General features: G+C 44.9%; 1 protein-coding gene across 4 annotated transcripts; it reads left to right on the top strand.

The window, feature by feature from the left end:
• Positions 1-522: 522 nt before the first annotated feature.
• Positions 523-26,431, top strand: LOC106660526 (reticulon-1-A). 4 transcript variants are annotated; one of them, XM_014383510.2, is made up of 6 exons: positions 523-3,083; positions 14,444-14,479; positions 23,577-23,784; positions 23,887-24,095; positions 24,180-24,285; positions 24,365-26,431. In XM_014383510.2, the coding sequence occupies exons 1-6, from the start codon at positions 1,733-1,735 to the stop codon at positions 24,411-24,413; spliced, it is 1,959 nt and encodes a 652-aa protein (XP_014238996.1). In that variant the 5' UTR covers positions 523-1,732; the 3' UTR covers positions 24,414-26,431. The 4 variants fall into 4 exon arrangements, with proteins under 4 accessions (XP_014238996.1, XP_014238998.1, XP_014239000.1 ...); XM_014383512.2 differs by lacking the exon at positions 523-3,083 and adding an exon at positions 11,008-11,722; XM_014383514.2 differs by lacking the exons at positions 523-3,083; positions 14,444-14,479 and adding an exon at positions 16,288-16,493.
• The last annotated feature ends 1,218 nt before the right edge of the window (positions 26,432-27,649 follow it).

Here is a 27,649-nt window from a genome sequence, read left to right as displayed (position 1 = left end):
CCCGAAGCTCGATTCCGTTCGAGGAACGCTTGAACTTGACCGTAGGAAAAACAATATTTTTTCTTCTGGAGTATCGACACTCGTTCGGCCATAATATTTTTTGCTACAATTAAAGAGATTAAGCCTTAATAGCCAACTGTCTTTGGCTCGAAACGAATGAAAATTCGTTTAAATGGCGCGTTGGAGTTTGGGTGGCAGATAGGTACCATCGGCAGGTACTACGTACGGCGGCAACTGCCTCGACTCGGCGCAACGCGCAACCTACCCTATCCGCTACAGGGGTAGCCGTTGAACCCCCGCAGAGTTGGATCGGAGCATCGCAATGGGACTCTAGTATGGCTGTGCGAACGCGAATCTGTATATTTCGTGTGGTGTAGGCGCGCGAGCATGCGCGGGAGGAGCGGCAGCCAGCAGCGCAAGGCAGCCGAGCACTAGCAGCGGGAGCGGGCAACTCGCAACGGCCAACGACGTCGACGGGTGTGCTGTGCGATTCTCCAGCAGTGCGCGTCGGCCAAACAGCTTCTCTCTGTCTCTCTTTCTCTCTCTCGTTCTCTCTTCTCGTTACACATATATAATATACATCGCACAGTGCATAGAGCAAAGCAGCTCCGGTCTCTACCCTCTCTCCTCTTTTTCTCTTTCCAGGCATCCTCGGCATTCTCTGCTGCCGCTTGTATCTGTACGAGCTACTGCTGCGAGTCCACGAGAACGGCACAGAGCACACGTTACCAATACATATATAAAAATACAATATACAAGCAGGAAGACGACGACGACGACGGACGAGCTCGCCTCAGAACGGAGCAATAGTAGCGAAGCAACCCCACGCTCACGACTCACACGAGTCACACGTTCGCTCGAGAGACAGCTCCATAGTCGCTGCCGCCACCGCCGCCGCTGCAGAACCGTAGCCGCGCAGCAGCGTATAATCGTCCTACACAGCCTCGACTCCGATTATATTTACCGACCAAATTCATGTACTTTCGGTGCAGTGCAGTGTAATACGCAGCTATACGCAGTCGGACTTTGCGAGGCAGAAACAAAGCAACGACTCCTAGCTCCGAGCGATTGGAGTTGCCAGTAGTGCGTGTCGTTGTCGTTCCTCGTCGCGCCTTGGCCGTCTCCGCGACGACCAAGTACCGTCCGTCCGAGTCCATCTGACAGCTGAGCCGTGTGCATCCTACTCTGCGTACGTAAACAGTGAAGCAAGGGCCGCGGCATTTAATCCTGCTTTTGTCCAGTGTCCTGTGTCCTTCGAACGAGTGTATACCTCGTTATACTTACGAGTGTGTGCGAGTGACCCGTGTGTACGTGTCCCGAAGCCAGTCGTCCTTTGTGTCAGTCGTCCTCGTACCTAGTCGCGACTCGTGCGTGAATAATTAATCGTGTCCTGCACATTCGAGCAAGCTCCTGCCGTCCGTCTGATTCATCTTTACCAATTCGGTCTGCTGCTGCGTGTGTCCGTGTGCGTGTATATACACAGACGTTCGCATCTCTCTCTCTTCCAGTGAGCAGTGCGTGTGCGTGTGAGTGCAGTGTTTTGTGCTTTTCTTCGCTCGTCGAATAGCAGAAAAAGCACCTCTTCTTGCTCGCCCCAATCATTGCGTCGCATTTTTTCCTCGCCCTACTTGTCAGCGGAAATCAGTGCCAAAAGTCCTCGCTGATCTTTGCAACTCCCGTTCGTATAGAAATTCCATTACGTTGGATATAAATAAAAGAGGAGGCTAGGAAAATGTCAGATCTGATGATGAAACGAGAGCACGACTCGACCGACGACTTTGAGCATCTGGAGCACGAGCTGCAGCGAGGCGAAGCCGTCTCGGGGGCCGGCGGCAACGAGCAGCCGCTCCTCGACATATCGGCCTCGCCGCCCAAGCTGCGCAACGACTTCTCCCCGGACCTGCTGTCCAACGATCGTCATCCCTTGATGAGCGACAATCTGCTCGACACCAGCATCCCGAGCTTGAACAACGGCGCCGGCGATCCCGTCTTGGTGAGCTCGGCCGGCGACTTTATCCCGGCCACGCCGCCCCCGTCCGCCGACTCGACCGAGCTCGACGCCGTCGTCCAGCAGCAGCATTCCGACGAGTTGGCCGCTCGCATCCGCCAACAGCTGACCGATCCCAAGACCGCCAGCATGGCCTTCATGGAGAGCGAGAAGTCGAGCTTCCATCGGGACTTGGACCTCAACAGCGACTCGGCGGCGCGCTTCAACGATCAGTTCGGCGACGACAGCGAGGACGACAATACCGAGGCCGAGAGGAGCGAGGCCAGTCAGACCCGAGCCGCTCCGATGCTCTCCAACTTCCAGGACGATCTGTTGGACCAGCAGCAGCAGCAGCAACAGCACGAGTTCCAAAACAATCAGCGCAATCTCCTCGACGACGAAGACGACGACGACGACGACGACATGTTTGCCAAGGAGGACTTTAGCTCGTTGAAGGAAAGATCGGAAGTACCCAAGAGCCTCTACGACATCGACAAGGACGATTTCATGGGGGAGATTCGCTCGTCGACCCTGCCCCAGCCGGAAAAGTCGCCGGAGGTCGATTACCTCAAGGACGAGCTGATCGTGCACGAGGAAACCCGCGAGAAGCCCGTGGTGGCGAGCCAACCGGCTGGCCAGCCGCAAGGCCTGCTCGACGACGCCGAGTGGAACGTCCTCGATCGCTTCGAGGACAAGGAAACGGTGGCGGCATCGGCACCTGCTCCGCCGGCCCACGAGCCCTACTTAGAGTTCGAGCACACCAAACCGCTGCCCCCGTTGCCCCAGGGCGTCGAGGACGACATATTCGACGACATGGAGCAGGAGCTGTCGGCCAAGGAAGCCAACAACAAGTACCAAATGAGCAACGATTTCCTCTCTGCCGAGGCCAAGAGATTCGAAGGCGCCAGCGGCGGCGAGACCGACGAGTTCGAGTCGGAGCCCGAGCGCTCGCCGGCCAAGAGTGCCCCGATGCCGAGACCGGCAGCACCCATTCCCCAACAGGCACCTGCACCTGCAGTAGCAGCAGCGCGACCCAACAACGACAAAGTCAACAGCTCCAACGGCGATCTGGACTTTTTCGACAGTTTCAAGCCAGGTAAGCGGCCAAGCGTGTCTTTTCTGGCGTGTCTGACTCGGCTTTGCTTTCAACACAGCGCGCGCATATTAACAGCTGCTCTTTTAGCATATTGTGCAAGTGCAAGGCGCGTTGGGTTTTACGAGCGCGACCGAGATGACAATGCAGTCACGACGGAGCTGAAACGAGATATTCTCTCTCTCTCAGTCCGATTGTTTGTGGGTGTAGTGCAACGCGACAGGCGACGCGTCAAAGCGTGTACGCGATTTTCCGAAAATAAACCAAGCTCGCGGCCCTGCCTAGCTGCCCTGCTGATAAAGACGCGAAACTTTTCGCATCCCGAGCAAAGTCGTCGAGTGCGCTAACTCGTGCGCATGCTGATGTTGCTCCGAAAGTTTATTGCACTCGTGGCTCGGCTCGACTCGCGTCGAGCTGCTTTTCTGCCGAATGCGAGCGAGAGCGCCAGTGCAGCGATGCGCCAGGCCTCTTTAAGCTCTAGAGCTTGACCGCGCGCCTCCGACTTTCTTTTCTCTCTCTCTCTCTCTTTTTCTCTCTGAACGATGTATCCACGTTTTTGACATTCTCGTTGGGCATGGACTTTTGTTCGCGATGAGCACAAAGCGCCATTGGTATACATCAGTTCTCATTCATCCTCTTCTTCCCGGAAGTAATGTGCCAATCTAGCTCAACGAACCACTCATAATATGCGCACCTACAGCTATTATGATAAATAAAGCAGATTTTTGCCACGATCGACTCTCTTTTGGCTCAGAAGCTATCGGGGCACTGATAATGATAATAATAATAATAATAATTATAATATTGTCATTGCAATAAATATTGTTGCGGGCTCAGCCACGAGGCTGTGGAAAATGAAACTCGACTTGATCGAATATCGCCTTGATTCTCTTGTTTTTCTTCCAATTCAATGATCTACATCGGCGTGCGAGCACAAAGCCCAGTTTCGCGCTCGACGCTTTTTTTTTACTTCGTGTTATTAAGATATATAACGCTTACATCAGAGTCATTATGAGAAAAATTTCTGTCTCGAATAGCCTTGCAGTGTCGTGTGCGAAAAAATTAGACCGTTTTGTGGGTATTTTAAAAGTAGCTTTCGCAGCTATTTGGCCAGAATTTGGGCGCCTGTCGAAAAAGGCATTTTTTCTCATGGTCTTTGCATAGACGCGAAGTCTTAGGCACGCGCGCTCGCAGATCAGGCTTATCTCGTTTCGCAATGGACGTGCTCCATGATCGACTCAGACTTTGTTTTTCGCCTAACTTATTTATAACGAAAAACACATTATACCGCGCTGGCTATGTAGATTGAAAAGTTCTGATCGCGGCTGCGTTGCTGTCTCAACATCGACAACAACTATAACAGAAGCCGCACGTAAAAATAGAAAGTGAAAGTTTTCTCGTTTTTGCAAGCGATACTTGTAGCGATTCTATATGTACATTATTATGCACGCGCGCGCGCGAGAGAGAGAATCTATTAATAGCGGGCGCGCCACATTCAATGGCGCTTTAACCGAGTTTAACTTTTTTTCTTCAATGAATCGCTTGCCTCCTTTTGTGGGGGAAAAAAGAAAATCAGTATTAGCTCCGTGGTGTCTTCATGGAATTAACCTAATTAAGAGGATGCGCGTTAAAGAGGCCTCGCGCGATCGTCCAAAGCCGATGAAAATGATGCATTCGTAATTGTCGATCGATCGGTGCGGCGCAGGTCGCGATCGGTGCGCATCGATAAAGTCGGGCTTGAAAACGATTTTCGACTTTCTAGCTGGATGCAGGCTCTTTGTCGTAGGCGACGCTCCAGAAGAGACGCGCTGATTCAATGCGACAAAACAATTCGTTGGCGCGGCTCGATGAGTCCGATATTGAAAATGCGATACCTAAGAGTGTGGCAATGTGGCATGGCTCGTGTCAGCGATGAAATAATAATATATTTATAGAATTGATAGCTCGCACGTCTTACATGATTTTGCTCGACGATCTGCTCGTGTGTGAGCTATAAGCGCGCACACCAATGCTTGTATACACGAAGATGCTCGCTCCGATACGCGCGCACAGCTGAGTCATCGAGCATCGGTCGTATGCCTGCCTGCCGTCAGCGTATCGTGCAGACCTGAATCTCCGTTTCAACTCGCCAATTCCAGCAGTAATTTCTATTAAAAATCGTGGACGCGACGCGGGCTGTTAGCTATGTACCCACACACGTAGCAGGCGCATGTGTGCTGCCTCATCCATTTTTTCCTCCAGGGAATATTTTGCCCTTCCGTTTCGTACACACCTGATATTATACATTCGCGCGCTATATAATACACGCATGCATCGATGCACATATATATGCAGAGAAAGAGAGAGTCGAGGGACTCGAAGCGGCAAGCAGACACACTCGTTAGTGGCATTAGCGCGCGACGACCTCACCCTAAGGCTTGTCCCATCCCTCCGTCATCGCATTCGCGCTCACACACACGTGCGCATCTAGCAGTCATACATATATATCGATCGCTTCATGTTAAGCGTTGGCTTTTAAAAAATCCCCAAAGAAGGAGCTAGAAAGCCTTTTTTAAGCACGTATCAAGTGCGTGGGGGTGCACATTTATACATTTTACAGTATGTAATATATGTGCGGTGGCCGCGATCGAATGTACCTCATTGAAAGTTGCTTGCCTAAATTATAAGCAAACATACATGCTCGAGCTTTGAGCTTTTCAAGTTACGGATTATTTGCTCAACATTTTACAGCTTATTTGGGTTTCTATGTAAGCTCGGTTGTAAATAACAGCCAAGATAAATCTCCGTGCGGCAAATGTAACCGTATTTTTGACAGATTACCCTTGAGCTTTATATAAAGTCTCATCCAGCCCACTTCGCGCGACTAAAACTTACTAGTACTTCAAGAATTCATAACAACTTTACGAATGATGGATTCATAGCCCATCGTGTAGCATTGAAATTTTTGAACGAAATATATTTCACACGTATAAATATGATTTTTAACCTTTGAACTATTTATTCCAACTAAAATTAAATAAAGGTAGAGTGATTCTATCTCATAATAGGATAGCTTATACGTACAATTTCGTAGCATAAATTTACTTGGTGTTACTCATTCAATTCTTATTACAAATAATTAAATAAATTTTAAATCTCACTAAAAATTCTATACTTTCATCCATTATAATGAAAAAATACTTTGATACAAAAAATGATGAAGCTCACTGTCACGAGCTTTGCAGCTTCGAGTATTATGCGCGGATGCAGGTGGCTGCAGGTTCCAGGTATTTTTACACTTTCGGGGCAACAAAAGGTGACCTTCGAGTCGTATACGTGCACGCTAATGTCAACAACAGGAGCTCGGGCACGTCAGTATTCTTAAAAAGACGATCGATCCTCGGGAATTGTCGAATGCAGCTGCCAACTGCCGCTCGAGCTCCGAGTAAATTCAATTTGTTAATCCGGACGAATACTGTAATAGAGCCTTTCGCACGCTCACCATCGGGGATTGCGTTGCAATGAAACTTGGAGCTGCATGCAAGTGCACTAATAGCTACTCATATATATAGCGCGCAAAATTGCGTGCTGCATGGAAAAAAGCCCTTTACTGATTATATTGTTTTGCTACTGGTCGATTTCATTATCTTTCGAGCTCCTCGTCTCGCGAGAACGTGTTTTTTTTTCCTCACAACTACTTGACTCGATCTACTTGTATTAACTAGAGCTTTTCTACCCAAGTGTAACAGATTGATCAAAATCATTAAAGAACTTGACTCGAATAAAGCCATCGATAATATGCTCGGCGCACATCTCCTCGAGATACTCCGGATCATATTGCAGGGCTATGTGTGACTTAATTTCCCGGTACTATCTCTCTCTTGCATGCGCGAATCAAGCCCACGTAATCATCGTCACGCACCCCTCGTGTGCTCGCGATACGTTATGTGAGTATACTTGCGTGTGACATATACCTATAGTTGTAAAGCTCGTGCTACGACGCAAAAAAGAAAGGGAGAGGATCGGTTTTTATGCGTGCATACACGATAATCTTCCAAGCTTTTTCTTCTTTTGGGGCTTCTAATACTTGTGTGTTTGTGTGCCTATGTATTCCTAGTCTACGAGCGTTGGGCGTTTTACTGCACCGCTGCTTGGACCCTCGTGTCTCTTTAAAAAAGTAGATACCACAGCTGACTCGATCGACAATCAAAGATGTTGTCCATCCATTTGTCACAATATCCATCGAAGCGTTCGAAAAGTTCTCCAACGTGTTATTGCGGTACGCGAAAGAAAATATAAACCGACTAAACCCTTCGTTGTAGCTCACTGACCATTTAATTTATAAAAAGAAAAAGAAAATTAGTTGAAATTGTAACGGTGACTCAGAACAGGAGCCTGCAACAAAAATTCCTAAGAAATTACATAATTTATACTCTTCGCTTTGGACTGCGCTTGTGAACATTTGTACAGTCGGCTACGGTAAAGCTGCGCCAATCATAGAGTCCGCTCATGATCGTAAAAAAGTGCCTTACGGAATATTCAGCTTATTGCATTTGGGAGTACGAAAAATAAATTGCAAAATGCACTTGACTCTCTTTTGAATAGTTGACGACGACGACGTAGACTTGGACTGAGTTTTCCTCGTGGAGAGTATTGATCGCTTGCTTGTGTGTGCATGGGGTTACAGGCACGTACTACACGAGTTCAGTGTGGGTTTGTATACGCGCATGCATATAGACAACATACACAGAGACCTGCACACCTGAGGCATGCAGCCCATCTCTCGCTTCACCTGTTCGACTCGTGTACCGTCGGTGGGATATTCTTCCAGCCGCAGTACGGCATGACTCGCAAAGTCAGCTGCGCGAAAGAGGGTCAATGCGGTGCGTCAATTGACCGTGTGCGAGATTAAATATTCGACGAGGCTTGCGGGATAAGTATTTGGCGGCTTATCAAAGCGACGATCGTACATTTTCTCTGTACAATTTCACCGGCGAGTCATTGGGCTGCTTAGGAGTGAATTCTTTCACAGTCAAAATGTTTCGATCCACGTAAAATAGAAATTCGAATCGTGAAATGGATCAAATCAATCGATTCGTTGGATAAAATTCCAGGCTTGCGTTATATGCGCTCGCAAACACCGGCATGTTGTATGTAAACAAAAGTTGTGCAACTGCTCTTTCTTACCGACCAGAAACGTGCGCGCGATTCTAGCAATCCGCTGCCGCCGATAACTTATCTATGCTATAGTTCAAGCACGAATCCGTAAAGCTCGAGCAGAGATACAAGCAGCTCTTGCAGCTAGCTCCTACACGCATATAACTCGTGACAAAGTTTTTACTTTTGTTCGAGGTGTCGCCACCGTGCAACGGGCCTACGAGAAATTCAATCTTTTTGTTCCGTTGCGCGGTATCGCGACTCGTGATTCACGATTAATATATAAGCCGAAAAATTCCATCGACGCCTCGCGCACGCTCTTGAATAATTATCGCAGCTATAATTCGAGTGCTGCCTACAAAGAGCGATGGATATTTGACAATGAAACATTTATATATTACGTAACTCGTGGCAATAAAACTTCTTGCAAATATAAAAACAATTAGATCTCAAGTTGGAGCTTCTTTTCTTTTTTTTCCCACCTGATGGATGTATGCCAAAATTGATGGAAAATGAATAAATCGTCGAGCGTGCAGTGATTCGCGGGCCGCGAGCCAGAATCATTTGTGCTGGCCATTTTTCGAGACTAGCCCGCATCACGATCCTCCGTCGTTTTTTCCTCGTCTCACGAGCGCGTGGATGATCGCACGTATAAGGCAACCGCGGCAGCGACGTTGAAACATCGAAATGGACTGCAAGAAAAAAGCCTCGATAATCGATATTACTGCTTACACGAGCGGCGCATACCACGAAAATCACAACTCCCAACTTGGCACGCGTACACGTCGTAATAGCTGCAATTTACGCTCGCAAACGCATGCACGCACGCGAGTGCAGGAAAATAAAAGCGGAGACTCGGAGCTTGCGTGGGCGGTCGCGCGTCGTGGATGCCACTGTCCGGGCCGCGATACCCCGGCTTTTTGTCGCGCTGGGCTTTTCCTCCGCCAGGTGCGTGCACCTATACGTAGTCGACCATGTACTCGGGCACAAAGCACAACCTCTGAATTATTCATTATTAATATGCAACTCGCGCGCGAGCGAGGCAGTCGCTTTTTTCTCTCGGTGCTTTTTTTTCGCAGCGCGTCGCGCCAAAGAGTAGGCATGGACGTCTGCACACCTTGACTGATATTTTACTCGGCGAACGACAAAAGAGAGGAGAGCGAGAGGAAAATAGATAAGCAGGGAGTAGATTGCACTTCTATTATTACGTGTACGCGGGATTATTTATAGTAGATTACAAAGCTTCCGAGTGCATGGGTTTATCGGACGAACAAGAGTAGGCCGTGTTAGATCGTCTTTCATTTTTAATTATAAAAGCCATATAATGTTGTCGAGCTTTGAGAGCGTGTAATCGAGAAAGTCGAGTCCTTTTTTGTGGCCGATCGCGCCCCTACGTAATGATATCGCTCGGAGATCGATCGAAAAAGCAACTCGTCTTGGTTTATTAACGCGGCTTGTGATGCGCGCCCGAGAGCGACTCGTCTGCGGTTCGACTGCTTCTGTGCTAGTCGTCTATCTCTCTCTCTCTGCGTGGCAGGTGATTGCGCAACGCGTTTGCCAGTATTATAATCTCGTATCGCATGCATTGCAATTCTCCTTGGCCGCGCGACGATCGCTTCGTTTAAAATATAATATGTAACGTCGCTATAGCATATCGAGCTGCGTTACAAAACGCGAGAGGCAATTTGACTTTGTTTTTTATTTCGCGCCATGCGATCGTCGCGCAACTGCGCTTTTTTCGCTTTTTTCGCTCGACACCGACGATATACTCGGGCGCACGAAACGCTATCGTGTAGCCGAGCGCTTGATAACCTTTGCGTGTATCGCAGCGAGTGCTCGAAAACAACAAAATACAGCCAAGGGATAAAAAGCTCGAGTTGCATGCCGAGTCACCCAAATGAGCCGCCACCGCCGGCCGGCGTATAAACCGTTCGGCAGCATACCCGATGTCTCGTCGGCTCGAGCTGCAATGAAAATAGCGAAGGTCCGAGCTAGTGCGGCTCTCCCTGCTCCGCACAACGCGTAAGCGAGACTTTTGTCCCGAAAAAGCTGCGGAGCCACCGCGCAGCAGCTTTGCCAAATTTCCGCGGGAATTTTCGGCTCGTCGAACAGCTGTTGCCGCCTCGAGCTCGCGATCGTCTGCACCGCTGATTTGGAGCGCTTTTCCACGAGCCTATACGTTCTTGAGCCTTGCCCGGCTCGGAGCTCCTCTCCTGAGCAGTTTCATCGGCTGTAAAGCTGCGATACACGAATAATTGGCGAATTTAGCGTATAGCCGAGTCGAGAGGCCTAGAATCGAGTCGTACGAGAGCTAGTTAGTACCCCAAACGGGAATGATGCAGATAGGCGAAGAGCATCGCTGGTCCGCTGGACAAAGTCGACGAGCAAGTGTATACTACTGCATAATGTCTATCGGTCTATGTGCACAACTGCACACAGACAGAGCGACACAGTACATGTGCGAATGTACGCGTACATTACACATAGGCGACGAGCGTAGGAAGAAGAACGAGTTGTCGAGTTGGGGTGGGGGTGTGCATGTGGATCGCGGGCATGCGAGACTCGGAGCTAGAGCGAGCCGTGTGTGTTTGTGTGCGTATCGACACGGCGCAGAAGCTAGCTACACACCGGCGGCCGCGGCCGAGCGAGTGCGAGTGCGAGCGAGACGGACGAAACACTGCCACCTTCTCGGCTCTCGTCGCTCGCTCGGCGGCCCCGGGTCGATAGAGCCGCGCACGGCAGCAGCAGCAGCAGCAGCAGACGCTCGGCAAGTGCACTATACACATACACGGGCGTCCACGTAGTCCATACACACGCAGACATACACGCAGTATATTAAGCGAGCGCGAGGTACGAGCGTTAGTCCTCTTGGAGTTGGAAGCGAGCGAGCATCGAGTCATTCTCTCAATATCTGCCTATATACTAGAGCAGCAGCAGCTCCGCTTATTCGATTAATCGGCTCTCGCGCGGCGCAATTGTTGTGACGCCGAAACAAAGATCCCGCCCTTTTCTCCGTGAAACGAGTCATATACTTGATACATATAAAGTAGCAGCGAGATCTTTGTCGTCAGTCGCTCGTGCGATACGCTCATCGTCGAGTCTCTCGTACTAGCTCTCTGCTTTGTTTGTTTTTTGTTCTATACGCGTACCTATCGCTGCGAGCTAGCGCGAGACCTGCGCAAGGTGTGTGCTACATTACGTATATACGATACATAGCTCGCGCTCATCTGCCTTTGGTGTGTGTGTGTCTGTGTCTCTCTGTGCGTGTCTTGTATACGTATCAAAAGTGAGTGTCAATTGTTGCTCACTTACCCGATCGTCGTTCGACCTGTGATATTGTGAGAGATATACACGAGCATATAAGCCTGTGTATATCGGTGAATAATCGTCAGTTCGACTCGAATCGTTCGCAAGCAAGAGTCAAGTAGCAGCAGCAGCAGACATGGACGGAGCGGCTTGCAGTATCAAAAAGTCCGAGGCCTCCTACTGGACGGTCCTCTTGCCATGTAAGCATTTACCCTTTCTATAACTTATTACTCTATCGGTGCATACATTAGGACTTGTGGCGAGCATAATACGTCGTGGCATATTCTCCCAGCTCGGCTCGCGTCCAGTCAATTTTCCGTCTATCTGCGAAACTGATTCGTCTTCGGTTCGCGATCATTACCTTGGAGCCGCGTTTACATAGTTACGTGCGAGCTTACACGTTGTCGACGTCCTCGTTGGAGCCGTCATCAGGCGTCGGCAGGCAGGCAAGCAGGCAGTTGCGGCTTCTGCACGCCAATGCCAATGACGTAACGAATACGAATTCTTCCGAGTAGAGCATTTTTGCCGTGTCTCGAGCGACGAGCAAATTTTATGAACGCGCAGTTGTATGGGGCAGAGCGTAGGTAGATGTTGCTCATGGTGAAGCGAGCGCGTAGAGGGCTGAGCGGGAGGGGTGAGCCTATCCGACGCATCACAACAACCTGCGCACCCCCTTTGAAGCTGCTGCCACCACCGCCGCTGCCCCGATGCAGTCCCGTAGCGCCGTCGATACGTATGCGTACTACCCGCGACTCCCTGCAAGACTCTTGCTGCCTGCGGAATCTCTAAAGACTGCAGTCCATGGCTATCGCGTACTTGCAGCTTCCCGCGTGATTTTCGCGCTATAGGTGTGGCACGTCGTCCAGGAGCCGGCCAGGCAGGATAAAATTTCCGCCGAGACGCTCGTTAGAAAATGGTCATTGGCATCTACGCGTGCACGGCTTTCTCGAGCCTCTCTCTATCTTTTCCGTTGCTTTCACTTTTCTCTATCCGCAGCTCTCGAGCATCATCGAGAGAGAAAGAGAAAGAACTAAATATTCAAATTTATACATGAATATAAGGCGAGCTCTCGCCTCTCGCGTCCATCTTATCTAATCAGTCAAGTTCGCCCCGTGAATCTAACATTCGTAATCGATCCGATTGCCTGGCTGCAGGTACTCGTAGTCCTTATCTTATCGCCGGAGTCGACTCTCAAAAACAGGTAAATTTTTATCGGAGCGATGCAACCATTCGCTCGCTCGCTCGCTCGGGGTTAACAACGATCGCGCGATTACGACGGCTCACCGAAATCGTCCACGCACGTAAGAATATTAAAGGTCGGGCGCTTGCGACCTGTTGTAAAGCACTGCAGAGCTCTCTAAGCTCGCGCGCTGCACCTGTAACGAGCTTAAAGACACGCTCGCTTAGCGAGAGACACCGATCAGCTTAGAGAGAGAGAGCCACGGAGCAGCTAATGCACGATCGACGGAAATATAGATACAATTTGCCCGATCGAGAGGAAAAAATTGCGTCGTACCTGCCTACGAGAAGAGGGGAAAGCTCGGAAGGGAGGAAGTAGCGAGCGCAAGGGAGAGGGAGGGGGAGGGAGCAACATAAAGTCGCACACGCGTGAGGTCGTTGACCTCGTTCTGCGCCACCCGCCCGGCCTCTAGCGCTGCTCTATAGCACATGACCCGGAAACGTGCCGCTATACTCGCGCAGCCTTCTTCTCTGTGCCGCGCGTCGCAAATGTATACATCTATATAAACATTGCGGAGATCTGCAGATCGAGATTCGATGCCGCGCGCTATTCGCTCGACGAGCCGTCGAGAGCAGGTGACGACGACGCTTTTTTCTGCGGCCTTCCTGCGCCTGCTCTGCTTATTTATCCCGAGTCAGCAACTTCCGTGTCGATCTTCGAGTCGGCGGATTTTTTTAATAAACGCACTCTTACGGATCTCAACCAATCGAGCCTTTCCACTGTAAAAACGAGTGTTTACAATTCTCGAAAAAAAATTTGATCCGTCTGTTAGTTCGCAATGCTTCTCTTCGAAGCGTTGGAATCGCACGCGTTGGCTAATAATTTTGACATTTTTATCGTGCACCGATGCGAGTAGCGATATCGTCTAAAGCAACCTATATATGCTCGATTATGCAAATAGGATGCTGCACTGCTAGATAATCGCTAAATTTGCCGACTTGACTCATGAATAAGTCCACATGAAGTCTGTGGCTATACGGAAAAACTTCTCGTCACTTCTACGTTAAACATTTATGCTGAAAATCATGCGAAATCGCGACATGACTTATACAATGCGATACTTATGCACCACTGAGTTACGTCCCTGAACAATGCGAGCGCAACCTGCGGATGAAAATATCGATTCTTTTCTCTCTTTCTCTCTTTTTCCCTCTTTGCCTCTCTTGCTCCGGTGAACACGGCAGCCTAGTTCGCAGTCTCCGGGCCGACAGCTCTCTTTTTTGCGTGTGTAAGTGCAGGCCTGCTTGTGGTCTCTTTTTTAAATAACAAGTATCCGACTTTTGTATTTGCGTTTAGGATGATGCGTATTATATAGGTCTTTAAAGAGGCAGGCAGCACTTTAATATCTCTATTCAGCACTTATCTATGCGACGTGCATTAGGTCGTTGCAACTTGGGAGCGCTCACCGACCGTACTTCGATTTTGCCTCTTTCCAATTGAATTTCAGCGTGCGCATTTACGACTATACTTAATTAATCGCCGACAGGAATATAAAAGATCGAATCAGTTTTTTACTCACGGCAATCATTACGTTTTTGTTTTTCAAGGTCATTAGGAAAAAAAATATCTCAGACCTTATCTTGTTTACATATAAACCGTAGAAAAAATTGCACAATTCTTAAAAGCAAGCTTTTTATTGTTTCTAACACTAACTTGGTTTGTTTGATTGACTTTTTTACAGATGCATGGTTTAACCCAGAAAGACTACATCCTAAAGGTGAGTTATCTCTTAACTAATTCTTCTCTTATTTCTCTATCTTAAATAATCGTAATCAATGTTATTATTTGCTATAAATTTTGCATGCTCATTTTTTCGTATCATTTGCGTTATTGTATCTTAAGTAGACCGTTATCACTTATTTTTTACCTCGCATTATCAAAATGAGATTACAAAAAAAAAAAAAAAAAAAGAAATAGCCAAACTGGCGCATATCGACTCGGGTTAATAGGCCGCACCCATTAGGGCTTTTAAACGAATACATACATCGTGTCCGAAATAATCTGCCTTTGGCCTGCTCGCACAGCATGAATCCGCTATTTTGGTCTTGACTTTATTCCGCGAGTCACACGGGGCTACGAGAAAATGGAAAAGATAATTTTTTCTTTCAATTCGCCATCGAGTCAACGCACGACCGTTGGCCTCGATTCATGCCTTATATGTACGAAAATTCGCGCCCCAGTGTGTCCAACCTACGCCCAAAAAGACCATCCAGAATATACTTTTTGCCTTCGAGTTAGTTGTGTTTTTATGAATATAGCAATAGAGCGCGTCTTTCTCCCTATGTCGTCATCGCGCCTGCGTTTAACGCGACTTCCGAGCATCAGTGTACGACGTGTCTCTTAACTAGACTGAACTCCCAATATTTGTATTCAGAATTTCTCGAGGGTTTGTTGTTTGAATAGCTGCGGTTTTCGTCAATATAAGTGTGTCAATCGAAATGATCGATTGATAACTAGATCGGCTTGCAGTCTTTGTGACTCGTTTCTTTCTTTGCGCACACAGACACTCACTATACATGCAATTGTCAATGTGTCATTGATTTTTACAAAGTGTATCGACGCGAAAAAATCTGTGCCAGAAAAAACAAAAGTATTCGCTCTCCGGTCAATCAATCCTTGGAAAGACGTAGTCAAAATTATCGCGATTTAGTTGATTTTGTAATGAAAATCGATATCCAATCATCCAGTTCGTTTGTTGGTCCGCGAGTTTGTCTCGAAATCCAGCAGTCTAAGTAAGTGCAAAAAGGGGCCTAGACTCGAGTTCGCAGCACCTTAACCTCAATCGCGACGCAGCTAGGGTCATTTTTCTATCCGGCGAGTTCGTTCACTCTTGGCGAAAAAAGATGTCTCCCGTCTGGTGGAGTAGTTGCAGCGAGAAAAAAGTGCAGCAGCCGAAAATCGGTGCATACACAAGTGCTGGTGTGCGTGCGCGCTAGCGGCCTGTGCACCAGCAAAGCCAGAGAAGACAGCGAGAGTGTATTGGCCCGGTAGAAAACTAAATATAAACGTCCAGGTTAGGTGCGTCTGGTCGATTGCCAGAGACGCGCACTTATTATGCCTATGCGTGTGTGTGTATGTGTGTGCTCGTGCGTGCATAGGGGCGGCTAGCTCACTCAGTAGTACACACACGCACACACGCGCGTAGCTAAGCTTGCGTAGCGTGTCCGGATTTTACTAGAGCGAGATCTCAAAAGCTTCTTCGCGGATTTTTAGTCTTGGAGCACTGCTCGGCTCGTGCGCATTTGCCTGTGTGTCTAGTTTCTATAGGCCATACATGTCTTCGACGAGAGCTTGGATCGAATCGCGATTAATACCTCAAAAAACGTCCAAATACGCGTGCACAGCGATCCTCGTGTAAAGCACTTATCTCATCGTGTGTGAGTGTAAGTGTGTGTGCGTGTGTGCAAAGAAAGAAAAAGAAAAGTCTGTTTTTTGGTGCATTCGATACAAAAATAATTGAATGGTCGCCTCTCCATCGCAGTGCGCATAATTATCCAATTTTTTTCATAGATCACCGACAGAAACGGTCGAGACGAAAAAAAGGAATAATAACGTATTCGCGAGTTAGTGCTCCGGTGCATTAGTAAACAGTGTATGCATGCAATAGCTCAGCTCCATACAAGTGTGAGCATTTAAATTCATCTGTGTTAAATATACACGAATACACGTTTGTGCTGTAAGCTAGTCCCGATACATACATACATTGAAAATGGCCATCACGAGGCAAGAACGTGAGTACTACACGATTCATCTATGAAGAGTACATTATACATAACATACATATATAATATTTTATATATCGCGGATATATCGATGACTGAAATTTAATTTGCTGCGCAGGCAACTATTTGTATATGTGCGGTGATGACGCATATCACATGAAAAGCCAACATTTAGTCTATAAATCAGAATTATGAGAAAGATGAATTCCCCTTGAATATGCGTGCGGCCTTGCGCACTGATTATATTGTACGTTGTAGTTGCGGTAGATTAGTTTTGTATCTTTACTTTTTTTTTTTAAGTGTACGTATTTAAATTGAAATGTGTAACGATCAGAAATTTTGCACTGTACATGCTATCGATAGAGAACGTGCAAAAATTAATTGATTATTCAAACTTGTGAGTAATTTGGAAAATTTCTTTTGTGTATCTTTTGCGCATATAGACGTATTGAAAAATCAAAGTAAAAAAAGCTCACGATTGTTAACATTCGTTAAGCTCATGGTGTTTTTTCTTTGTGTAATTGCTGTGTGGTCGCACAGTATGTGCCAATCTTGGAAAAAAGATTTTCTTCCAGACATCTCTTGAACAGCGCTTGATTGACGAACGGAGATTTTTTTCGTGAATTCTTGGAAAATTAAAACGCGAAAGTACGTAAACGTATATAGCAGCAACGACCAACAATGAGGAAAAAAATTAAATTTTTGTCCATTTACTCGTCGATGCTATATCGTGCAGGCGCGTGTGCAATTGTAACAAAGCCTCTGCGCGTTGTACTACGCCTGTTTCCGTCCAATGTGTTCTTCGCTCGTCTTTGTTTACACAAGCACATTCGTAACATTATAGACGCACACCCACACGCGCGGGAGAAGGAACGAATGAGAGGGGTTGCTGCCTCTCGTTGCGTGGCTGCCACCGCCGCCGGCAGCGTTCACGCCCTGAGGGGTCTTTCGCTCTCTCGCTCTGTACTGCTGATTCACGTGCAACTTTCCCCTTCGAGCTTGGCACGACGACCTCAACACGCTTTTTCGTCTAGCATTTCTACGCAAGTTTTATTTTATCATAATACTTGATAATTTTACTACGGGCCGCTCGATAATTTTTCACTGGCGAGTCTGCTTTATTTGGTTTGTCAATAAGTCGACGTTTCTAGTTTCTTCTTTTTTCCAGTGTTTGCGTTATTGAGATAAAAATAAATATTGTATTTACACGCAAAGCTTTTCATGAGAATTACATGTAGTCAAGATTTCACGATCGCGTGCCCTTTGCTCTGTGTTTGTGTCAACTTTTCTAGTTTTCTTTGTCGTTTTTGAGCATTCGATGTTATGAGGAAGCCATCATTCAAAAGAAGACCCTAAATATGCCCAACTAAAACGTATTCTTGGAATATTTTTATTTCACAATCTGTTTTACGGAATTGGCCAGAACGTGCTAACGATAATGACAATTTGTTGCGGCTGTACGCTGAAAAACGACGCAGTGTGCGCACAATAGAGTCATTACGTAAGGCGACGCACTAATCAAATTCCCACTCGAACAAATCCTCGAGCAAATGGACGCTTAGCTACCGGGTTCAAGGTCGTCATTATTAACACACATTTTCCTTTTAATCTATTCTCGTCTATTTTCTTGAATCACTCGTTTGCTCGAAAAAAGAGGAAAGTCTTCCAGCATCTATACCGTGTAAAACACAAGCTTTTAATGCATTTCGGTCGAACGTAGAGAGAGATTACGTAATATAGGTATGATTGTTGGGAGAGCTGAAAGTAGCGCCGTGTCATTGCAGAAGGAAGAAAGAGAAAGGAAGAGCTTAGTCAGTCTTGTAAATCATTGTGGCAGCCGATGCAGATTTTGGACTCGTTCGCAATCTTTCTTTGTTTTCTGACAATTTTAATTTTGCACCTAATATCAACAGATTATTCGAATGCTCGAGCTCGGCCTTGGCCAGGCCACGATAGGGCGAGAGATTTTCGAATATCAAGTTCCGATTTTTTTAATTATACAGCGTCGAGCGTTTGTAATCCGAGATGGCTAATTAACACTTTCGTAAACATCGTCAGTAATTATCGGCAGAATTCAGATTTCACGACCTTGGCTGCTCCCAATTCAAGTTAACCTCGCTGTATTCTAATGTAAAAACTATTGTTGTACGTATGCATCTAGAAAACATAAGTCCTATACTCGCCTGCCTGTGACGGAAATGCACAGGTAGCTGCTGTTCACCCATCCTTGCAGCCCCTGCGGAATTTTTTTGCTCGCTTAGCTTTGCTGTGCATGTGGGTGACGACGACACGGAGTAACCTCCGGTCTTTTTTGTTCGTCAATCTTCCGCAGCGTATCTGTTGCGACGTCCGAAATCGAAGGAAGTAAAAAAAAAAGCAAAACGACGATAAAAGATTAGTCGTCGCATTGAATAGGCGACGCGCGTGCGGGCTGGACGCGAGCCAGATCGCAAGAGAGAAAGCGCAAATCGTGCTGCACTTGAATGTTTGTAAAATTTCGTTCGCTGTCGTCGTCGTCGCGACAAATACACGCGAGAGCACAAAGTAGATGAAAGAAAACTGGACGCTAGTTTCGATTTGGCAATGATATATCGCTCTGCACGCGCGCACTTGGACAAACCTAACTTTTCTGCGTGCCCGGATCAGCCACTTGTGTTATTATTTTAGGAATAGCTCCTGCGCGAAAATTTAGTTCACTGGCACAGATCATCGCTTAGAGAACTCTCAACGCGGCGAGTTATACATCAAGCATTGAACTTGCGACCTAACTCTCTTTTTCTTTTTGCAACAAACGCGAGCTTGGAAAAGTGTTGCGCGTCCATCTTTCTTTCAGCGGACTTGAGCGCGCAAAAAGTCACTAATTAGACTCGATAACGATGCTAGCGACGAGTGTCGTCCTTATCTCGCATGAAGCTTCGTTAAAAACAGTAAAATGTAAAAAACTTGATCGAAATATGTCTAAAATTCTACAGACTACAGCGGTGTTGTTTATGCAGCGTGTCGTTTTGTGCGAAGGGAATCGATTTTAGCCCCCTCTGAAGCGTCGCTGCAACCCTTTTCTAATCTCCATAATTACAATAGCAGAACAATCAAAGAGCGCACTGAACTTTGGTGAATTATTGCCGTTGTTACTCGAAGCGTCGAGTGTGAATTTTGTTTGAAATTTTTGTCCGATCCAAGCTGCCAAGACTCTGACACAGACTTCGGTACAGATAAAGCTCTCACTTTCTTGCACATGTACTCGGTGCTCGGGGAGTAACGCGTCGGTGTCAAAACAATAAAGCTGCGTGAGTAGCTTGTACTATAGCCCAAGTGTAAACGTGTAACGACGCTGCTCGAATAAATCAATATATGACGACGACGAGTCGAAGCACACGCATCCAGCACGTGCGACTTCTCTCCATCCAAACTTTTTATTTTCTCCCCGCGCGGACCGCTTATCGAGCCGAGACATCGCTCGCCTACTCTTTTTTTGTAATTTCACCGAGAAATAACGAGCTGGTATGTTGCACGCGCATAATCTCACATAAGCCGATCGGTGGTATATAATGACGCTACACCGCGTGTAACGATAGTTGGATAAAACGAGCTCGTGGCACGCAACTTTACCGATCGCTTTATAATCTATATGTTGTCTACGATGTAGGCTCAAAGCTCTTCGACTCTCTTTGTATACCATCTGTGGCCTGTAAGACGCGTCGTGTAAACTTGGACCTAATGACACTCGAGGCGCTCAGGAAAGCAAGAAATCGCGTTAAAATTGCCGACGAAAATGTCAATGCCGGCTCTGCTTAGATGATGTTCTCGAATTAGATACGCTCGTAAGAAATAAATCGTAATTGCTCAACGCCATGAAGCACAGCTGACTAAACATTACATCGAGATTGCGCGTTTACGAGATATATTTTCGCCCATCAAATTTCAATTCCGGGTCGTTACGTAAAAGTCTTATTTTACGACTTTATTATTATCATCTTTTTTTTTTTTAAAGCTTCAAACAACGAATGGCATTAGTGGTCGCTCGGTGCTGCCACCTCGTTGGCACAAACTAAGCGCGTTGCGTGCTTCGCCCTTTTTTACGCTCGCTTTTACACCTACGTGTGCATCGAGCTCCCGCGCCTACACTTACCTGTAAAACGCGCTCTTTCTTTCATTGTTTTTCTCTTACGGAGCCGAGTTGAAAATTGAAATAAGAAAAGAGAGAGACTCCGTAGGCCGTTAAGGTCTTACAACGGATAATCAATGCTCCTACGAGTAGCACTGCAGGCTCTTTGTCGAATAGACACATATCCCTGCGAAAGATTCACTTTCCCTTTGGAAGCATAAAAAACTTTCTCTCTTACACGGAGCTCTGGTCGCTTTTGCACGACTCGGCTCGGCCGTCGACGTGCCAGAGAAAGGGACCTGCAAGACAGTCCGCAGGTATTTTATTTTCAGCAACTTGTGCGCGTTGTTTCCCTCGGTGACGTTACATGCACACACGGCTTAGTACGGCGGAGAGCCGAGGCAGGCCCTCCACGCGATCGACTTACCTCTCCCCTCCGCTCTCGGCTCTGGCTACGTCTCGCTCTCGCGCTGCTGTTTCCATACAGTATATATGACTTCTTTCTCCTCTTGGGCTCTTTCTCTCGTTCTTCGTCGTGCTCTTTTGCTTGCTCCGCGCGCAAGCGGCGCTTTCAGCACATATAGATACACGGACGTACACGGACGCGCGCTCGCACGCACACACGTACGGCATCGAAGCCACGGTGTGCTCGTGTATACGTGCCCCAACCGTGTACTAGTGTGTAGCGTGTACACGAGCGAGAGACAGAGAGAGAGAGAGAGAACAAGAGAGAGCAGGTTGGCTTTCGAGTTAGCAGTCGTAGTTGTAGTCGTCGTTGGTCGTGTTTCGAGACAACAACTACCTGTACAAAACACTCCGAGATTCTCAGTGGTGTTTACGTGATAGTCAGTCCTACAGACATTTAACCCGCACACTCACATAAAAAAGACAAGATGGTGCGTAGGAACAATTCGAGGCAACACGTCGAGGTCGAGGTTTTACCCGAACGCGGACCTGGTGAGTTATCTTGTCAATACAATATTGCGGCAGAAATATCACTTGTTTCTTCTATCAATCGAGCATCGGGTAAAAAATCATTCGAGAGACGCGCGACTGTGAGAAACATATGGTTTTCGATGCACGAATATAAGCGCAGACACATGTGAGATCATGGGTCCTGGGGACATTTAAAATGGAAGCTCCTATTAGAGAGATTCACCGGTTGTTCGCTTACGGTATAATATGTGCTATGTGCGGTGCGAGTAGCAGTAGCAGCAATGCATATTGCATACACGCGCCTTCCTCGCTTTATGCTATTATACGCGATTGGGCTCGCTTCTATCGATTATTCGACACGAGCTCGAGCATGTATCGTTGCTAGAGCTTTGTTTTCGCCCAAGAGTGAAATGATAAGGGAACGAATCGTCTCATCCATATGCACGCAGAAACGCGCCGAGCATCGAGCTGCTTTGGCTCTCTTATCTTTTTTGCATTCATCTGTAGACGCACGCAGAATCCGACTCCGATTGACTTTTCTTTCGCGTGGACACGCTCGCGACCGTTACGTGTATTAATAGCCACGCAGACGCGTTTTATAACCGGTCGATAACGTGCTTCGATTGACCCATGGGGGCTAACAAACCCATATTGGAAAAAGCCCGATGGGTGATCTTGGTGAGCCGCAGAGGCTCGCTCTCATTAAAAACTCTTCGCGCGTATGCCCATAATAATCCACATCATCGCAGCCGCGGCCGACTCTATTCTCTCTCATGCGTGTCGCAAAAATTTTTTTCTCTCCCAGCAGCTAATGCAGCGAGTATTGTGCGCGCCTCTGTGCGGGTGTACTCTATGGCAATAATACAAAAATACAACGTGGCGGATATGCCTTACCGGTTCGAACGAGGGAGACAGATACATGGAAATGTATACAGCATTTGACATCGGATATATATTATGATACTGTTACTGCCTACGTGGGTTCGTATGCGTTATGTATAGTATCAACCTGGAGAACGGGACTGTTGCATATGTGCAACCTGCAACGCATACGCACATGCCTTCCAAGCCTCTCTTGATGCACGCTTACGTCTTTTATTCCCTTCCACTTATGATTATTATTTTCTATATCGCAAACAAACTGCAATGTTTGTTCACTGGATATGTATAGAGTTTGAGGCCACAGGGCTACACGTCGATCCCCCGTAGAAATCGATCCGACCACCGACATATGCTGTCATCGAGGCCACTGACTCTCCAAATTTTCAGTCACCCTTCGTATGGATGAAAAACTAGTGCTCGAGTCGTTGCCCGTGTTCGAAATAGGCACACGAGGTCATTGATCGACGCTGCTGCGCGAAATGCCGAGCTTGCGCGATTAAGCGAAACTAGGATTCGTCGTTAATAAGAATGCGCCTCGTCGCGATTGTTGTGTATTCGTTCGACCAAAATCCAGCGAGCATATGGCAATTTCAAGGTTACGCCAACGCGCGCCACGAGTGCCACGACGACTCGCCACCGCCGCGGCTCGAGAGACATTTCGGGCATTGCCGATTATATACCGATTTCCCCTTCTCTTTTCGCTGTTCGACAAATCGAAAATGCCTCTTTATTTTCAACGACGTTACCCATCGTCGTAGCTGTCTTCGCCAAAGAGCTGTTTTCATTGTTGCGAAAATATTTTTTCTTCTCCAGTTATATTTTTAGATCTTGTATTTGCCGATAAATTTGTCGGACTTTCTACTTGGGGTGACAACTTGAAAAAATATTAAAATAGTCAAAAGAGCATTTTCGCGCTCGATGTACGCAATAACAGCTGTAGAGGCTTTTCGTTTTCTCACGCAAGCCAAGTATTCAAATTTATTCATCGATTGTTTCCGAAAATCAATCGTGAACAATGACTCAAAATTAATTAAGCATTGACGATGTTGTAATGTGCTTTGTTAATTACTGTGCATATAATGTCAGTCGGTGTTTTATATACTCAAATTAGCCTTCAATTATTGATCCTAATATCATGAATTAACACTTGGTTTTTTTTCTCATTTTAGTGGCATCCCTGATCTACTGGCGCGATGTCAAAAAGTCAGGAATCGTTTTTGGTGCAACGCTCACTGTGCTATTGTCGCTGGCCTACTTTAGCTTGATCAGCGTCTTGGCTTACTCGTCGCTGCTCACCCTCACCTACACCATCTTATTCCGAATCTACAAAACTGTCCTCCAAGCCATTCAGAAAACTTCCGATGGACATCCATTCCAGTGAGTATCTATAACAGTGCATTTTTCCAAGAAAATTTTCGTTTACAATCGACAACGATGACACGTCTCTAATGCCCACTGTTTTCTCCTTCTTTTCTCCAGGGAAATTCTTGAACTTGACCTGACAGTACCAAGCGAGAAGGTGCACGCTGTCGCTGATGTTGCCGTAAACCAAGTCAATGCTGGTGTCTCCGAACTGCGCAGGCTCTTCCTCGTCGAGGACTTTGTCGACTCGCTGAAATTCGGTATTCTCCTGTGGACGCTCACGTATCTTGGTGCATGGTTCAATGGAATGACCCTTGTCATAATCGGTCAGTACCTCATTTTCTTTCTCCTTTTTTCAACAATATTTTTTCCTAGCCAACCATGATAACATTATTTTCATTTTAAAACAGGAGTCATCGCTCTCTTCACATTGCCCAAGGTTTACGAAACAAACAAGACGCAAATCGATCAACATCTCGGTGCTGTCAAAGCTAAAGTCGATGAAATTACGGCCAAGTAAGTTTCACCATCAATCTGAGAATTAATCAAAATCCATTTCCTATTCTTACCTATTTGTCACTTTTTGTTTTTACAGAGTAAAGGCTGCGTTGCCTATTGGCAAGAAAGAAGAAAAGAAAGATTAAATTAACTCAATCCACTGAAGCCACAATCATCACCGTAAACGAGGAGAGGAGAAACATATAAAAACTGTGAAGTCAGAGGATTGAAGAGGTTACGCGCTATGTAATTTAGAACGAGATATAATTTTGTGATGACGAAGAAATAAATATAATTAATAAAAAAGGATATCGGAAAAGCATATAAAGTGAGAAAGCGCGTGTTTTACCGAGATTGTATCACACAAATATTAAGTAGACATCTACGCGTGAAGATTAAGAAAAAACAATAAAAATAGGGCTTGGACTGATAGAAATGCCGAATTAAAAAATTAACATCGGGACTAGTTTGATTATCATGACAAACATGATTATAATAAGAGACTAAGGCAAGAGATTGTAAATAACGGACCAATGTTTTCAATAAACTAAAAATATAATTAACAAACATGAGATCAAGTGTTGGATTTATATCGAAGACGAACAAGTCGACGCTCGACAAACGATCCTAAAATATTATAGTGATAAATTTGATGATAGCACGGTCATTTGTCGCGCGTTGCTTCGCGATGTGTGATTCAAATTTAAAAAATTAAATTAAATGCACAGTATCATTACTGTAAAAGTTCACCGGAAACACGCGCATCCCCCATCAATATTATATACTTAACTCTCATAATAAAATTATATACAAAAAAATCAATTTCTAAGATCAAGATATCCTTTTTTAATGTAAGACAAACCAATAAATGCAAGTAATACTTAGCGTTATTAATTGTTCGTTATTACCGATACGATGACGAATTTAATCTTGTGAGCAACAGGAGAAAGTGCGAAGGAACAATGTGTGAGTGTGTGTATTGTGTAGAATAAAAAAAGCTCAACGCGAGTCAACTCGCGATTCACAAATGTGCGAACGGTTATAATATGATTCTTTATAAAACGAAACGTTACAATAATTATATGATCTTATACATGTAATAAATGATTAACGAAATAAAACAAGAAAAAAAACTTAACGCTGTAACGATCAACAATGCTGTCGATTCTTTCAAGTACGTTTATGTCGCGCAATTTCATATTGAGCTGAGACTTCATAATATAATAATATAATTATCATCCCTCATATTTATTTGTAACTGTCGCGACCATGACTAAGATATATAAACGGCACGTGCTCGCATGCACTTATGGGTATTTTTTCCCGGATTAATATATTGTATAGATTAGCACAGAAAGAAAAACGATACGTGTCTTTTCCTACTACATAATGCTGTATAATGTATTTCTCTTCTGAAGCTAAAAAGAAGGATAACATTTCGAACGCAAATTGTGCAATCGTATGTATTAATGATTCATCGTATTAACGATTTTTGTCGACTTATATAGGTTAATTTACCTATAACTTTTAAGGGATTACTGTTATAAAACAAAGAACAGGTCATATAGATCATCACATCAACTTACTAATAAACGACGTTTAAGAATTACATTGAAGTAATTTCTCATACGAGTACTGTTATGTACGAAATGCATTAAACTAAATTACAAAAAACAAAAAATAACATTCACCCGCATTCTCTCGCATCATCTCGTTTGCTACTTGATCACTCATCGTAACGAAGAGTCTATCCTTTTTTTAATGTAGAAAAATGTTGTTGAGGTAAATTAATATAATTAATAAATATTATTTGAGAAAAAAAAAATCAAGCTGCACTTTATAAATATATTTCATTAATTATGACCAGATGTGTAATCAATGTGAAATTGTCTATGTAAAGGCATGTTCTTTATTGCGAATGGTAAATTATAAGGAAAAAATTGCTTGGCCAAGCTAACTGGGTGGAAAGAGTGATTAGTAAGTAAATCTTCTGGAAGAATAGTATAAAGATTGGCATATGATACTAAACGCAGAAAAGTGCTTGTTTAAATTGTTTTTTTTATATGGTTAAACCGTAGGATCTAATGTCTAAATAATCAGCGATCACTTATTCAGTTGTTATATAAAAAATTGAAGATAAAATGAATAAAATCATTAAAAAAAATAAATATGAAAATGAAAATGAATGAATTCATTAAAAAAATAAATATGAAAAAACAATGACTATTAAAGTGATAATCACACAATGTCTCTCTGAAACAAAGTTGAGAATTACTAAATATTATTGCTATTACATTGATATTTATTGTATTTATATATAACTAATATAAATATAAAAGAAGTGTAAGAAAAGAACGAAATATATATAATATATATATGGAAAATTATTGATATCGGTTTGTCATACGCAAAGTTTAAATATTTGAAGGTGAAATTCATACACATAAACATATTTGGGGCAAATTTTCTGAACTGTCCTGGCGGTCTGCTTGGCTTTCTTTGTCTAAATGAATTTATTTCTAACTTTCCGTAATGGTACCAATACACCACTTGGAAAAAAATAATTTTGATAAAAAATTTTCTCAGTTTTTGAATGGTGCGGCGCCAAATTTTCCTAAATTTTCTATCTTAACTAGAAAAATGTCTAGAAATATGCAGAGTTCAATAATTCGAGTATATTAACTTTTTTTATTGTTCCAATCGAAAGGTGGTAGTTTTCAAAATGTACTTCTGATGAAAAGTATAACAAATACCATAATCGATGTAAAAATACCTCAGATTTCGATTGGAGCGATAAAAAAACGCCCAAAATTACGCTTTCGGAGGTATAGAGTTCTGAAGGTTTTCTGGCCATTTTTCCAGCGAAAATCGATAATTTTTTAAAAATCTGACCACCATTTAGCAACTTAAAAAATTTCCTACTGAAGCCATTAAATAGTTTTTTTTCACATGGTGTGTTTTGGTATTTGACGAGTTAAAAATTGATTCAGGAAATTATCCCTAATATGTGATCAATGCATAAGAGAGAAAGTTAGACGTCGAAAGATACAGTTTAATAATTATATAATACAAGAATTCTTTAATATTCTATTTGTAGTTAAATCGTGAGTGTAAAAACAATTACATTGAGCGCTTTTCGCATGTGATTTTACCTCTGGGGTGAAAAAAATTAAAATATCAAATGAAAGGTAGATTTTTTAGGAACCATATACTTATCCAAGTTAGAAACTTTAACTTTTCAATCGATTTTTTCTATTTATCTTGGAATTATTAATAGCGGTCATTGATTGAGTTCCAACGCATCATTTTCATTGGTTCGTAATGAAAAAGAAAGCAAGAAATTGTAATTTTAACTTTTTTGGATAAAATTTTTTGTAGTCAT

The sequence above is a fragment of the Trichogramma pretiosum genome, unplaced genomic scaffold (genome assembly GCF_000599845.2).
Source record: "Trichogramma pretiosum strain Unisexual culture from Peru unplaced genomic scaffold, Tpre_2.0 scaffold27, whole genome shotgun sequence".
Classification (NCBI taxonomy): domain Eukaryota; kingdom Metazoa; phylum Arthropoda; class Insecta; order Hymenoptera; family Trichogrammatidae; genus Trichogramma; species Trichogramma pretiosum.
This window is presented reverse-complemented; position numbering and strand designations above follow the sequence as displayed.